The 16,408-nt window shown below is 38.8% G+C and overlaps 1 protein-coding gene across 1 annotated transcript in view; it reads left to right on the plus strand.

Annotated features, from left to right (window-relative positions):
- The window catches only part of ANKRD31 (ankyrin repeat domain 31), a 175,817-nt gene that overhangs the window by 55,558 nt on the left and 103,851 nt on the right, over positions 1–16,408 (plus strand). Inside the window, exons 11-12 of the mRNA XM_036747141.1 lie at positions 9,849–11,421; positions 15,099–15,362. Of these exons, the coding sequence (XP_036603036.1) occupies positions 9,849–11,421; positions 15,099–15,362 (1,837 nt within the window). The remainder of the gene's footprint in view (positions 1–9,848; positions 11,422–15,098; positions 15,363–16,408) is intronic.

The following is a 16,408-nucleotide window of genomic DNA, read 5'->3' on the forward strand; positions in this document are numbered from 1 at the left end:
CATTTTTGTCAAGCCACATTTCTCTATTCTTGAATTATGCTCAGAAATGCAGTTTTCCTTCAGAGTTAGTTTAAAGGAATGGCTGAAAGGAAAAGTTGTTATCATTCATACCATTAGTCCCTGGGACATCTGCTTATTATCCGTAAGCTCTAGCCAGCTTAACCTGGTACCACCCCCGCCCCCTCCCCGCCAAATATATCTCTGTCTTTGCCTGTACTTGTACAGAGATTTGATTTCCTCCAAGGGGACAACAATATGGTGCTGATCCCCTAACAAAGATTACAAGATGCAGATGAGTCTTATAAAACAATTAACATTCCTTAATTGTCAGAGAGGGGTATGATTAGCCACACCTCAATGCCAACCCACTTTTCTTAGGATAGCCAATTATAATGCTCCCCAGCTACCCAGACCCCCTCCTTTCCTGCATGTCAATTAAAAGGGTCTTCCATTTCTCATTGGGGTCACTGACCTTACTGAGGTGGCCAGTCTGACCCACTTCATTACTAGTTATATGCATCATTGTTAATAAGCCGATTTTGCCTCAAGTATGTACCTCAGTTTATCTTTTTTGAATTCATTCATGGCAATGGGAATTTAATTCCCAAAACTTTCTTCCTGGGAATGTAAGTATGCTATTTGGAATAGGAATAGCAAATTCAAAATCCCTTACATATGTAACATCGTTTCCAGAAAGTGGAGGGAACTTAGTGAATTCTTGAAACTCTTGTTAGCCTTAATGAGGTTCTTCCTAGTCATATCCCTCTACAAGCACAAATCTTTCACCACTTACAGTGGCAAGAATCTGGATCAAACCTGGGCCTTCAGGAATGAGGGCTGGTAGTAGCTGAGTGGCAATGAGCGAGGGGTTCCTGGATGAGTAAAGAAATTCCAGGACTGAGTATTTGTGGTTGATAACCCCTTTCACATAATTATACTTTGGAGAATTTATTATGCTTAGACAGATATTTTAGAGTTTATTCATAAACTGCTCCAGAGTATCTGATGTATCTGCTACTCTACTTATTCTTGCATGAAATTACATAGGAATAAGGAGGTGGGAATAATATATTTAACAAGATAATTTCTGAGGACTCCATGCAGGTTGAACTGATTCTCATTTTCAGTCTCAAAGCTGTGCTAGAGTGGGGTTGTTTTGAGTTGGGTGAAGGTCCATAGTCTCAGTTCTGGTACAAGTCTCTTAATACTCACTTTTTAAAATATTTTTGATTATATCTATAAAGGATATGGTCAGGAAGAGTTTGGGCAAGATTAATAAGATTTTAGGAGAAGAACTTTATTCTTTGGTGCTAATCTCCCTATAGAATGTATAACAAATGATACTGCATTTGAGACATTGTTCTGACATTGATATTAACTCCATGATTGAGTATGAATAAGTAACTTTGGTGTGGGTACCCTGGCCTGAAACCACATTGAGGATGATTGACTCGTAGCATTTGAGGATAATGGATTAAGTGATGGCTGTTTGTACACCTGAGTCACCCTTAAAGTTGGTCTATAAAAACTGTAGTGGAAAGAATTTGAGATGGAGAGAAAAACAAAAAGCTGAGATATGTAGAGGAAAGTTGGGAGGGGTTAGCAGAGAGAGTGAGAGCTGAGAGACAGATACAGGAGGGAGGAGATGCAGACTCTGGTCTGCAGACTTTAGGCCCATTCAGGTAATCTTCTAGCCTCAGGAGAGGAGGGAATGTACACACCTTCAGAAATGTCAGCCACTGGAGACGATGGCACAGTAATATGAATCCCTGAGCCAAGCCCAGAGCTGCAGAAATGAGAGCCATTAGCAGTGCAGTGGCAGTGACTGGGGAGTGCCTGAATGGCTCAGGAAATCCCAAGGATGAGTGAGCTTCTGAGACATAGAGAGAGTTTCTAGACCATGCCTACCTCCTGAACCAAGACTTCTGAGAAGAAGAGTAAGACAATGCTAAGTTCCTGGAGTAATCAGATAAAGTTGGGGGCCAGGAAAGGACTGGAGCTGAGGAGAAACAAAAGAGAGAGCCATCCAGGGAGCCAGGTGGTGCAGTGTGTAAGAACACTGGACTTGGACTTAGGAAGACCTGAGCTCAAATCTTGCCTCAAACACTTATTAGCTGTGTAACTCTGAGCAAGTCATAGACTTCTCAGTTTTTTCACCTGTAAATGGGTATAATAATAATGCCTACCTCCAAGGGCTGTTGTGAGGATCAAATGAGTTAATATAAGCAAAGTGCTTTGCAAACCTGGTAATGCTAGCTATTATCATCATCATCATCATCATCAATACTGTTAGTTACAATTCTAGATCTTGTCCTTCTGTAAGTGATGTGGACTAAACAAGTCCTGGAGGCAAGGGACTTTGAACCTTTTAATGCCTACTGCTTCTCTTTCTTTTTGGGGGGTAGGAAAGGAGCTCAACCACAAGGTAATATTATGTCTAGAGCAGAAGTTCTCAAATTGTGATCTGAGGACCTCTGGGGGTCTCCAAGACCCTTAGTCAATGAGGTCAAAAATATTTTTCACTTCACATTACTAAGGTGTTTTCATTTCTAATGTGGTAAATATCAATAGATACAACTCACATAAACAAAAGCACTGTGGAGGCTTTAATAATTTTGGAGTATAAAGGAATCCTGACGTCCAAATGTTTGAAATTTGCTGTTCTAGAGGAATGTCTAGGTCCCAGGAGGAGCCAGGCCTCAACAGAGAGTGAAGGAGAATTGTCTTGACTTTTTACGAATTTGGATGTGAGTCCTTTGGGTTTTGTGTTTTCTGTTGGATGAAATAAAGGCTGTCCTATGTGTATTATTAGCCTGAGTGATTACATGGGAGCTGATGGATCTTTTACCTTTTCTGTAGAAAATCAGACATAAGCAATGTTTGATGTTTCCAAAGTAGAGCTGCATGGGCTCCAGATTGCACACCAAATACCTTACCACAGAGAGGCCCTGGGTGAGGGTAAAACAAGCCAAATTCTAATTGACTTCTCAGGGGAAATCCTAGATGGGTACATGAGCCAAAGAGTGATTTGTGATAAGTTCTCCGAACTCCTTCAGGGTGAACCTGGTCTATGTAAACCCAGAGCTTCCATTCTAGATCACCAGATCCCATTTTGAAGATTAATTATGATGTAAAAATTACCCCAGGTTCTTGAAAACTATGCCATTAGAGTGCAAGCTCTCACAAGTTCTACCATGCTAAAAAGGCTCCAAGAAGTCCTAATAACTGTCTGCTACCCACAGGGACAGGCCTAAGTGCAGAGGCTGGCCACTAAGTCATGAATTCATGAAACAAGCAAAATTGGTATCAGCTCTATATGCCCCTCTGTTTCCCCTTCTGCAGTGAAAGTGGCAAGAGTACGAAGGGTTGACCAAGTTTTAGACTGTGTATTAGTGTCAGTTTAACCATTTGCATTCCAAATGTGAAATCTTTGTCCAACAATTGCATTGACTAGAGGAGTGGAATCGTGCCAATTTAGACATTCTTGCCAAAAGATCTGAGAAGTTACAGCTAAATGGAAGGTTGCCTCGTGGGTTTTCCTTGCAGGCACATAAAGGAATGGGCAGAATTAATTTCACTGTGTGCCCCAAAGCACAAAGACAGATAATTTCACGGGACGCTTGATTGTCACCTTGATGATTACCAACCAAAAGAACATCATAGTGAGAGTTGCAGCTTAGATACCAGCATTAATTGAGGAATGCGATGCCCTTCAGTCTGTAGTCTGCCCGTTCCTCAGCAGAGTTTTGGGTGAGAGAAGGAAGGAGGGAATGATGTGACACAGCAGCTGCAGCAGAGGCATGCTGCCATGTAAGTAGGGCCCATGTGGCATGACAGCCTCTCCTTGCTAGGGCCGACACTGGGTCTGCTTGTCCTGCTCTGTAAACAATGAGTTAACAGTGGCAGGAAGAGTGCTGGACTTGGAGTCAGGAAGATCTGAGTTCAAATTCAGCCTCAGACACTTGCTAGCTATATGACCCTGAGCAAGTCACTTAACATCTGTCTGCCTCAGCTTCTTCATCTGCAGAATGAGGATAATAATAGTCCCTACCTCATAGGGTTGTTGTGAGGATCAAGTGAGACGATAAGTAAAGTGCCTCATTTCTTCTCCCTTTCTTTGGAGTGCATGATAGCCGTTTCAGAACATTTTTTTCCTTTTCTGCCCATTCCCCTTCTGTATTCTTCTTTTCTTATCTCTTCCCCCTTCTTCCCACCCAAATCCAAAGGGATGGGTCCAAAAAAAAAGATCCAGGTACTGGTGTGTGTGTGTGTGTGTGTGTGTGTAAATATACCATTTGGAATAGGAATAGCAAATTCAAAACCCCTTATAACATAAGCATAACATAACATGGGTATAACATATCTAAGTTTAAGAAAGAAAGTATAGAGAATTTAATGAATTTTTGCCACTGTTGTTAAACTCGACCAGCTCTTCCTGGTCATACCCTCTTTAAACTCAAGTCTTTTGCTACTCACAGAATGATAAGAATCCTTGGGTCAAATAAGCTACTTCTGTGCTATTCTCCTTAAAGCAAAGACTAGATACTGCCAAAATAAAGGATGAACAAGACAATATGTTATATAATTACATGGGCTCCAATTTGACATTCAAGCAAGACTTTGGAAATGGGATATGGAAAATATGTGAACACAGACAATTGTCATTTTCTATTGAAGTTTAACCAACATAAAGCAATCACGGCGATTAGGAGGTTAAAAGAGCCCAGAAATTGCCTTAGCCAACAAATATGTGATTTTCTTACCAGACAAGGAGACACGGCAGCCAAGGGTAACAGCGGTTTAGAACACAAACTCATTAGTGAAATCTTACGGGGATGGCGAAGGTTGTAAAGTAAATATAAATATGCTGCATCTTATAGGAGATTATAAGTATTTTTAAAATTGTTATTGTTTTGGTCTGTATTCGTGTAGGGAAATCATAGGATCATAGATTTAAAGTTGATAGGGAACTTAGAAGTCAGTGAATCCAACCCCCTTTTTTATCGATGAGGAAGCTGAGGCCCAGAGAGATTAAGTGCCTTGTCTAGGGTCACAGCTAGTAAGTTTATGAAGCAAGATTTGAACTCAGGTCTTCTTGTCTTGAAATACAGTGCCCTATATATATACTATTTCATGTGATTACTTCAATCATTGTAGATCAATGATTTATCTATAATTTATATTGTTAGAGAGTGGCTTGGGGGTTGTTGCTATTCAGTTATTTTTTAGCCATGTCTGACTCTTCATGACCCCTTTTGGGGTTTTCTTGGCAAAGATAATGGGGTGGTTTGCCATTTTCTTCTTTAGTTCATTTTGTAGATGAGGAAACTGAGACAAATAGGATTAAGTGACTTGCCCAACATCACATAGCTAGTAAGTGTCTGAGACCAGATTTGAACTCAGGAAGAGGAGTCTTCCTGACTCCAGGACCAGCACTCTATCCACTGCACAACCTAGCTGCCCAGTTTGGGGTAAGGTAGAGCTAAGTGACTAGGCCATGGTTACACAGTGAGTGTATATCAGAAGCAGGATGCGGCCAGAGGTCTACTCGACTAAAGTTGGCCTTCTGTCCACTGTACCACACTGCCTCTCGTAAAACAGCAAAAAGTGGTAGGTGGAAAAACAAATTCGCAGAAAGGTTGGCATGAGATCCAATTGACCCAGATCATCCCGAGATCATTTAAAGACAAAATTGAATGGAGACAACAAGCAGATTTAAAAAAAAGGAACTGATCTATTAGCATTTCCATAATTAAATGTTTTTTTCATCAGTGACAGTGGCTCCACTATATTAGGACTCTAGTATCTCAGTCTCTGGTGTGCTATATAAGAAAATGGATATAGTGCTAAAGTAATAAAGACAGCTGGACCAGGCCAGAGGCTTTAGAATTGTTCAGTTTGAGGCATGAAGTGTCTGTATATTTGAGACAGGGATGGTATTACTACCAAAATGGCAATCAGGGGAACGTACAAATAATAACCCACCTACATACCTACCTTCTCATCTCTATAAAGTATTTATGAGAAAGATCTGTATGTTTCCATGATGTTCTTGATGAAACTATGAGAAGGGAATATGTAGGCTTTTGCAAATGATATTTTACAACAGAGTCACAAAATTGACTACAAGGTACGGAAAATATAAAATCTCACTGCATTTATTGTTATTGGTTATAAAATATCATTTGTTTCAGAAGAGCAAAATGCATCCTTAAAAGTTCCTCAAACAGCATCCCCCATTTTATGCCAAGAGATACAATATTAATTGATAGATGCAGGAATAGACTACTTTGTTCAGTGATCTTCTCATTATTAATATAATGCAAGGTATACAAGAGGGAGGGGTATTCTTGACAGTAGTGTTTGTCACTCTCATAAAGAATTTCAGTGCAAAGTTCACATGGAAAAGAGATTCCCTATAAATGACGAGGTTCTCCAAACACTCCTGTCTAAAGATAGCACTATGCTGGTTATAGCAGCATTGAAATACTATAGTTACTCCTAAAGAATATCTAAAACCACTCTAAAGAATTTGGCTTATCAGTCTACACTACAAAAAACAAATGGATGAAAAATGCTTCTTGACAAGACCATGATAGGTCATTGGATGGACAGCCTATTGAGTTATATTGGTTATATTCATCTTGGACAGACATTACAGATGAACGATGAAGCTGGTCAGATTTCATTTGGAGTCAGAATGGAATGGATTGCATATGTGAAATTTTATAGCACTTTTGATCATTCAATGCTGTATGTACCTGAAACAAAAACCCAATGTTTTAGCACCAATATTTTTCTACTGATTTTATTTGGAATAATGGATATTATATGGTGAATTATGGAACATTACAACCTCTGCAAAATAAAAATTTCAGGCGAATTGAAGGGTAATAGATACAAGTAAGGAAATAAGCATTTGTTAAGCACCCATCATGTGCCAGGCACTATGTTAAGTGCTTCACAAATATTATCTCACTTGACCCTCACAACAACCCTGTGAGGTGGGTACTATTATTATCCCTATTTTACAATTGAGGAAACTGAGGCAAACAGAAGTTGTGAGTTTCCCAGGTCACATAGCTGGAAAATATCTGAAGCTAGATTAGAATTCAGGTCTTTCTAACTCTGAGCCCAAAGCTCTATCCACTTTGCCACCAGCTTTCTCTAATGTAGCAGGAGTATCGGCACTGGTGAGATCTTGGATCCATAGACAGAAATTTCCTTTTGAAATTGGCATATCTCTGCCATGAGAGAAAAGTTGGTGTACTGGATAGAAAGGTGGTGAGTCTGGAAGACTTGAATTCAGATCTGATGAAGTGACTCAGGGCAAATCACTTCTCCTTGGCTATTCTTTAAATTCTTCTAATTAAAGAGAATGTGCTGACTTGCATCCATATAGCAAAGAAATCACAATTCCATATCCCTATATCTCTGCCATACATCTGCCTCTTGAAGGCTGAGGGAGAGGTAGTCTGGATTTGAATTCAAGTCTTCTTCTAAGTCCAGTGTTCTATCCACTGTACCACCTAGCCTCCTCTATGCCTTTCAATGGAAAGATGTGTGGAGGGAGCAAGTAGGGGTCAGCCTATTATTGCTAATAATTACATGTGCATAAGAAATGATGTTAAAGTTACCATCTGGAATAACAGCATCTCAGAATTAGGAGGGAGCTTAGGGGCCACCTAGTCTGACTGATATACGGAAAAGAGTTCTTTTTATAACATGCCTGATAAGTGGTCATCTAGCCTTTCCTCAAAGACCAACAGTGAAAGGCTCTCTCAAGGCAGTGCATTTCCCATTTGTATAGTAAGAAAGCCCTTCCTTAAATCAAGCATCATTTACTTTTATGTGACTTTATCTTTTTACTCTTTGTCCTTTTCTCTAAGGTCAAGCAGAATAAATCTGATCCTTCTTCCATATGATAACCCTTCAGATATTTGAAGATCTCTATCATGTCTCCTACCCTCTAAGTGTTCTCTTCTCTAGGTTGAGAAGATTGAAGACATCCAGGAGATTTATGATTGGAAAAGGCATGCTCTGGCTTTAGCAAGAGTAAGGGGTCAGCCCATTGTTAAAAGACTTACCGGAGGGGCTTCTCCATATTAGGTGGACTTCTTAGGGAGGAGTGATGTGAGGACATAGATAAGAACTGCAGGAGAGGAGAAAGTGTAGGTGGGTTGTGATTTGAAGGGAGACCCATATCAATGAGTCTTTGTATCCACAAATGGTGTGATGATGATCTGAGCTACTTGAATATACACAGAAAAATGTTTAAATGTAAACAGAGTAGCCTGAGAGAGGACCAGAAGTTTGGTTTAGTGCACTGCATGAAATAGGATCATTGATCTAGAGCTGAAAAGACCCTCTAGTCCAACTCCTTCATTTTATAGATGAGGAAATTAAGGCCCAGAAAAACTAAGTAGCCTGCCCAAGGTGACTCTGGCAATAAAATTCCAAACCAGGATTCAAACTCAGGTAATGTGATAACAATTTCAGCACTCTCACCATGCTGCTCCCTACTGTTTTGGAGAAATTCATGTCTTTGCAACTTACTCTAGGAGAGTATCTTAGACAGGGGTGTGCTGGTAAATGCTTAATGAATACCTCTCTGAGAAAAAAAAACCATGTACATATGACACTTTTAAGTATAATCTGTGCTATTAAAATTTTATCCATCACTTTCTTAAATCTAGACAATTGACAAAATAATAAATCAAGTCCTAATTTATAGCATTTGCTAATATCCAAGGTATAAACGCTCACACTGAAAATTTAACAATTGGCTCTCATATAAACTGGCTCTAGCACGTTGTGGATAGATGATGGGGAGAATCTGGCTTAGACTATATTTGTTTTCATCTAAGATCTATAAACACTTAAAGTCATCAAGGAGATTGAGGAAAAAAAAACCATTATACAGATGTTTCATTTGCTCAGTCATTTCTAAGACTAATCACACACCTAAGCCTATCTTGTCACACTGCATATAAGCTGTTTTACATGACCGCAACTAAAAAAATTCTCTTATTTAAAAAAAAAAGCATTTATGGTTTAGATTTGGCTTGGTGGTAACTTTATGGAAATCCCTGTCCTATGTAAGTCATCCTTATTTTTGCTTTATTGTTTATTTATTTTAATTTTATTTTTATTATTATTCATTTTATTTGCTTTATTCCTGCTCATTTCCATATTCAGAGGTATATATGTATATGTGTACATATATATTACTATTGAGATTATTGATAGACAGTTACCTCTAGAGTATTTTCCAATTTTATTTCCTCTTAACCCTCTTAGTTTCCATCTCCTTTTTTAGTCTTTTACCCTTTCTTACGTGTCTGTGCATTTGTACTTTCCTTTTTCTGTTATTATCTCTAAGTGATGACAGCTACAGAATAGGTGATTTATCTAATGGAGTTGAAGTGTCTAACCTAGGAGTGTGACAAAAGTCTTGCAAAGCCTTCTTCTTTGAAATGCATAAATCAAAATATAGGTTGTGGTTTTCTTTTCCCATCTGTTTAGTTTTATGTCTACTAAGGCTTAAGTAGAAGGATTTTATTATGTTCAGTAATACCAATAGTACCAAAATACTAGGGGAAAGGGAGCAAAAGACACATCAGAGAACAAAATAATGAACCACACACTGAGCCCATTATGTTTTGCTTTTATTTCTCCTGGTTGTACCCTTTTCTGAAACATCAGGTTCGGTTTGGCTCAGCAGGCCCTGCGGTCAAATCAAGTTATAACAATTTAATGGAGTAGTAAAAATATGCCAACAACCTAAGATGAATTGAATATACAATTGTAGCTGAAAATGAAGTTAACCATATATTTTTTTTCTGTAGAAACCAGAACACAGTCCCAGAAGCACTCAGTATTTTAATAATGAGAACTCCAGAGGAATAAAAGATAAGAAGATAGAGGTTTCTAAAAGAAACAAAAGGAATTTACCAAGGAATAAAGGAGCTGTGAATGAAAATCACCATAAAATATCAAAGAATAAAAAGTTAATTCCACCTACGAATATGCAGACAATTTTCGATCAAATAAATGCCAAAGAACCCCCAAAGATAAATATGCAGGATGTCCATGAGCCCAAGAACTTTGTGCCTATGGGAGAGAAAAAAAGTAGGACAATTACAAAAAGAACTGAGATGAGTGGTAGAAAGAGTGATACAAGGACGCCAATGGCACCGTCTTCAAAAAGAATAACTAGATCTATTGCTCACCGCCAGCAGGACCCTGAAACCTTTTGTGACCTTCCAGAAAAGTCTGGTACGCTGACCCATTCAGTAACTCCAGTGCTGAAAAGTCATCTGTGTCATGATAGTGAAGTTTTTTCAGTTTCCAAAGAAAGAGGTGCTTGTGAAAATGACACAACTTCACCGACCCTAATGAGCCAGGAAGAACCTGGCCAAAACACAGGGTCAGCAGACAATCAGAAAGAACCTAATATCTTAGAATCAGAAACTGCTGAGCCAGCAGAAGCCATTGCTCTCTCTGGGCTTCCCTTTTGTGAAGAAGCCAAGTTGCCACTGCCGACTGAAGGAAATGATCACACTGCTCATCATGAGAAACCTGTTCCTTGTGAGGCCAGTGCCTATAATAACCTGAGTCAGAAAAGTGAAAGTGTGACAGCCTGGGAAAAGTGTTTCCTTTCCTTTGTAGGTAGAAATGTCTATAGTACAATGACAGACAATGATAGTAATGATGATGGTGATGGTGGATGCCTCTCTGAGGGGACTGTATTGCCCAAGAAGATGACTTGTTTTGTAAATGATGAAAACCAGAGTAATTGTAAGGCAAATTCAGAGCATGAAGAAGAGTCAAGTTCCCAGTACTACATACCTTCCGAAACTCAATCTTTACTCCAGGAAAATGCTTTTCAAGCAGGTAGCCTCATGACAATTTCACAACAGGACATCATCAACTTATCTGATTCAGATTGTACCATTATTTCTGAAAGGTATGTTGTAAATGATGGACAGAATATTAAAAGAATTACTTCTGATGTTGAACCTGAGCAGATTCCCCTGGCTAGTACAGGGACACCGTCAATGCCTGACTTATCAAAGCAAATTAGTGGAGTGGAAATATCCACCAGTTTTCATAATAACACATCTGCACTGAGTTCTTTCATTAGTCAGACAGATGAGAGAATGACGAATGAGAGGGGAAAGGAGAGTTCAGAAAGAACTTGTACTGAGAAAACTCAAGAGAGCCATCAAAAGAGTACTGAATGCACAGGACAATCTCATGAAAAGGAAGCAACTAAAATGAAAATAAAGCAACCAGAACTTGCAGAGAGTGATGTGATTCCAAATAAAAATATGCAGTCTATTAAAAACATGAATGAGGATATAAGAGATGCCTCACAGCTCAGGCAAGGGACAGAGAAGACAATTCCTTCCCAATCAGGTAATATTTAAATTATTATTATTATTATTATTATTGTATTACATGTTTTCTTAACCTATAAATCTTCCAACAAATTCCATGCTTTATGTACCCACTTCAACAAGTGTGATATACAACAGTGCTTGCCAGGTCCTTCTCAAGGCTAATAGCTAGTGTGTATATAACACTTAAAGCTTTATGAAGCTTTTTACAAATATTTCATTTTATCTTCACAGCAGCCCTGGGAGGTAGGTGCTCTTGTTATCCCCATTTTATAGATGAGGAAACGAGGCAGACGGAAGCTAAGTCACCTGCCCAGGGTCAATATTCTAACTCAGGTCTTCCTAACTCCAGGTCTGGATCTTTATCTACTACACCATCTAGCTGCCTAAAGTGGCAGCATTTGATTCTGTAACTATCAGAAGACAGTTGTGCACTGATATTCTCAGAAGTCCCCAATTTCCAGTAGGCTAAACCAGGAATTCTAAACACATTTCCGCAGTAGCATATTGTTATCTCATTTTATTCAGTCACAGAATTGCAAAATCTCACTTTTAGAAGAGACTCCGGAGATCACTGTGTCCATTCTATACCTAAAAAAAAATATTCCCTTCTACACTATACCCCCAAAGAAGTCATTAAGCTTTCGCTTAAAGATTTCCAGTGTGGAGAAACCCATTATCTTCCAAAGCAACCTCATCCACTTTTGGATAGTTCTGATTATTAAGATGTTTTCCCTAATATCAAACCTGAACTAATCTTTATTGTTTCCACTGGAGCCAAAGAGAACAAGTTGAATCCTTTTTCAACTTGACTATCATTTAGCTATCTGAAGATAACTATCTTCTCTACCTCCGCCATTCCCGAAGTCTTTAAGTTAAACGTCCCCAGTTCCTTTTTACCTGTCCTCATGTGGCTTGAATTTGAGACTTTTTACCATCTCAGTAACTTTGCTAGAGTCTAGACCAATGACAGTGGATCCCTGCAGGCCACATATCAACTTAGAAAACCACAGATTAACATGATCTATGTTGTATTGTATTTTCATTTATTTTGCAAAACATTTCCCAATTGCAATTTAATCTGGTTGGTCTTCCCTTGGGAGATTTGCCTGGATTCTTGTTTCCTGAGGGCCTCAAATTTGACCCCTCTGCTCTAGATTGTCAGTGTCCTCAGTTCATTGCCTAGAGCTGACCGTGATAATTTAGATGTAGTCTGACCAAGGAAGAATACAGGAGTACCATCACTTTCCTGCAAGACTTGGTGACTCTCTTAGTACATCCTGAGATCACATTAGCTTTTTTTGGCTGCCATCTCATACTGTTCACTCATATTGAGCTCAAAGTCCACTAATTCTCATGGATTTTTTTTTCAGAACTGCTATCTTGTACTCCCGCAATTCGTCCAACCATTCCTCAGTCTCCTTTGCTGGACCTTCATCCAGGCAAAATCCGTTATTTGTGGATGTCCTTTGTGGCCCTGTACTGGGTCCTCTTCTCTTTTCCATCTCTCTGGGTGATGTCAGCAGCTTGCATGAATTCAACTATCTTCTCTATGAAGTGATTCCCGTATTTGTGTATCCAGTCCTAACATCCCTCCTGAGCTCCAGTCCCACATCCCCAGCTACCTCTTGGACATTTTAAACTCAACATGTGCAAAACATAGTTCATTATCTTTCCCTCCAAACTCCTCACTTCTCCTGAACTTCTTGTTATTGTCAAGGTACCACCATCCTCCCAGTTACCCTGGATTTAAACCTCAGTGTCATCTTCAACTCCTCATTCACATTCACGTATATCTAAGATGCTGGCAAATCTTGTCATAAAATCATTTGTATATTTCCCCCTTTCTCCACTCACGAACCCTTATTACCTCTTGCCTGAATTATTGCAATATTTTTCTAATTGGTTTTCCTGACCTAAATCTCCCTACTCCAAACCACCCTCCACTCATCTACCAAAGTGATTTTCCTAAAGTTCCAATCTGACCATGTTACTACCCCACTCAATAAACTCCTGTGGTTCCCATTTACCCTCAGGATCAAATATAAAATCCTCCATTTGCCATTTAAAGTACTTTACCACTTGGGCCTTTCTACCTTTCCAGTTTCCTTACACTTTCCTCTCTTCCATGAACTTTACCATCTAGCTCCAACAGCCTGTTTACTGTTCCTTGAATAAGCCACTCCATCTGTCCCCCATGCCTAAGAATGCTGTTTCTCCTCACTCCTGACTCCTAGCTTCCCTAGTTTCTGGTAAGATTCAGCTCAAATCTCATCTTCTGCCAGAGGCCTTTCCTGGTCCCCGAATCCATCCCAGTCTCTTCACTCTAAGATTACTTTTATCTCTCTGTGTGTGTATAAGTGTGTGTATGTGTGAATATATATATATATGTGTGTATATATATATATATATCTGCAGATATTTAAATACGTATGCACATACACACATATAAACACATACATCACCTCATATATGACTTTCTTCAAGTCACTGAAAAAAAAGTTATACAACATAGGAGCCAGGCATGGATCTTTAGGGCACTTCACTTCACTTCCAGGTCACAATTAAACCATTACAGAATACTCTTTGGGTTCTGCCACTCAAGTACATAAATTCATCTAATAGTACCATCATCTAACCTGCCATCAACTTATCTAGTCCAAGAAAAATGCATTTACCTGATCTGCTAGTTTTTTTATTTTGTCAAAAAACATGAGGTGAGCTTGGTGTGACCTATGCTTAATGATATGTTACAGGCTCTTTATGAGCATCACTTCCTTTTCTAGGTGCTCACTAACCATCCTTTTAATAATTTGTTCTAGAATTTTTCCAGGAATTGAATTTAAGCTCACTGGCCTATGGTTGTCAGACTCTATAATTATTTTTGAAAGCTGAGAAAATGTTTCCCTTTTTCTAGTCTTGGGCTACTTCTCATTTTTCCTCATTTTCCACAGCCTTTCACATATTATTGAGCATTAATGGCTGAGCAATCACATATCCCAGTTCTTTCAGTAATGACAGATAATATCAGCTAGACTAGGTGACTTCAACTCACTAAGGTCATCTAGGTGGTCTCTTTTTGTGGATCTAGGTGGTCATCTTGTTATGTATCTTTACTGTAAATTCCTCATTATCTATTTTTTGTTCTGTCCCTTTAGTCTCCTTGACAGAGAACATAGAAGCAAAATAAAGGCTGAGCAGCTTCTCCTTTTTTTCTGGTCAGTTATCATTCTCCTGTCTACCCACAGGAAATAGTTCTCCCCAGTATTTCCCTAAATATTTCTCTCTAGTATTTTTTCCCCATGGGAAGTATTTTTCTTTGTTTCTTTAGAATTTCATTCTTCAGAGTTTCATATCCCTCCTGGATGGCCTTCACCCATAGAATTTTAGCGCATGCAATACTGCCTATCTTTTCTCTGAATCCTTTGAAATTTTCTCTTCCAAAATCCATTTATGGCTTTTCTTTCTTCTATCCCAAATTCTGCCATTGAGTGTTCACTTTCCCTGGACTGTCATTCTATTATCATAATTGTTTCTAGTGAATGTAACTTTAACAGTATAAAAGTTCCTTCAAAGAAATTTCTGTGTATTGAGACCCTTACAAGGTGTGAATTTTTATTATCTATTAATATGACTAATATTTCTCAAACTAATAAAACACACAGCATTAACATCCCACATTTTCTTGATTTTCAGACAAGGACATGACTGATAATGTAAACAAAGAGCAAAACACTGAAAGAGGCCACAAGGAGGCAGGAGAAAAAAGAAGTCCTGACACTCATGTGCCTAGAAATTTACAACTACATGAAAAAAGAGTTCAGATTAAAAGAAAAAGGCAAGATCTTCAAGAGACTACCAATAGCCAAGATCTGCGTTCTTCTATAAATACAAAAAAGGATTTACAGAATCAGTCACAGCAAGAGGATTCTCCTGATCCTAAAGCTTCCAAGATTCCAGGTTCATTTTAACTTGTTATTCTTTTCTTCCAAACTTCCTTATTTCTGAAGAGGGTACCACCTTTCTTCTAGTCTCCCATTTTTGTAACCTCTGAGTTATCTGCAGTTTGTCTTTCCCCTTTGGTTCACATATCCAATCAGCTGTCAAATCTTGTTTCTACCTTCACAACATCTTTTGTATCTGTTCCTATCTCTCTACTCACATGGTCACCACCCTAGTTCATGCTCTTACCACCTTTTGCCTGTACTATTATAACAGTCTCCTGATTGCTATTCCTGCATCAAATCTCCCCCCAGCCCTGATAATCCATCTTCCTTACAGCTGCTGAAGTGATTTTCCTAAGATGCTCAGTGAACTCCAGTAGATCTCTGTTTCAAGGATCAAATATGTAACTTTGTGTTTTGTCTTTATAGGCCTTCATGACCTGCCTCTGATCTATCTTTCCAGCTTTACTAAACATTACTCCCCTTCTTGCACTCTGTGGTCCAGTCAAATTGGCTTTCTTTCTGCTTCTCACGCTCAATACTCCATCTCCTATCTTGGCACCTTTGGACTGTTTTGCATGCCTCGAATGCACTCCCTCTTCACCTCTATTTCTTAGAAACCCTTATTTCCTTCCAACTCAGGTATCACCTTCTACCTGAAACCTTTCTAGAGCTGCTAGTTTCTATGAAATTCCACCCCAGCCAGCTACCTGGTATTTTATTTTATGTCCAGTTTGTATATTCTTACTATATGTGTACATGTTATCTTTCCTAAGAGAATGTAAGTTCCTTGAGGTCAAGGGTGGTTTCATTTTTGTCTTTATATTCCTAGAAGCTATCACAGTGCTTGACACATAGCAGGTGCTTAATAAATGCTTGTTGATTGATTGATTCTGAGGATCATATGAGATAATAACAGCACTATTTACATAGTGCTTTAAGGTTTGCAAAGCACTTTACAAATATTATCTCATTCTATCTTCACAACAACCCTGGGAGGCAAGTGCTGTTATCCCCATTTTACAGATGAGTCAGGGAAAATTTAAATGACTTGCCCAGAAT

Source organism: Trichosurus vulpecula, chromosome 1 (assembly GCF_011100635.1).
Source record: "Trichosurus vulpecula isolate mTriVul1 chromosome 1, mTriVul1.pri, whole genome shotgun sequence".
Classification (NCBI taxonomy): Eukaryota; Metazoa; Chordata; class Mammalia; order Diprotodontia; family Phalangeridae; genus Trichosurus; species Trichosurus vulpecula.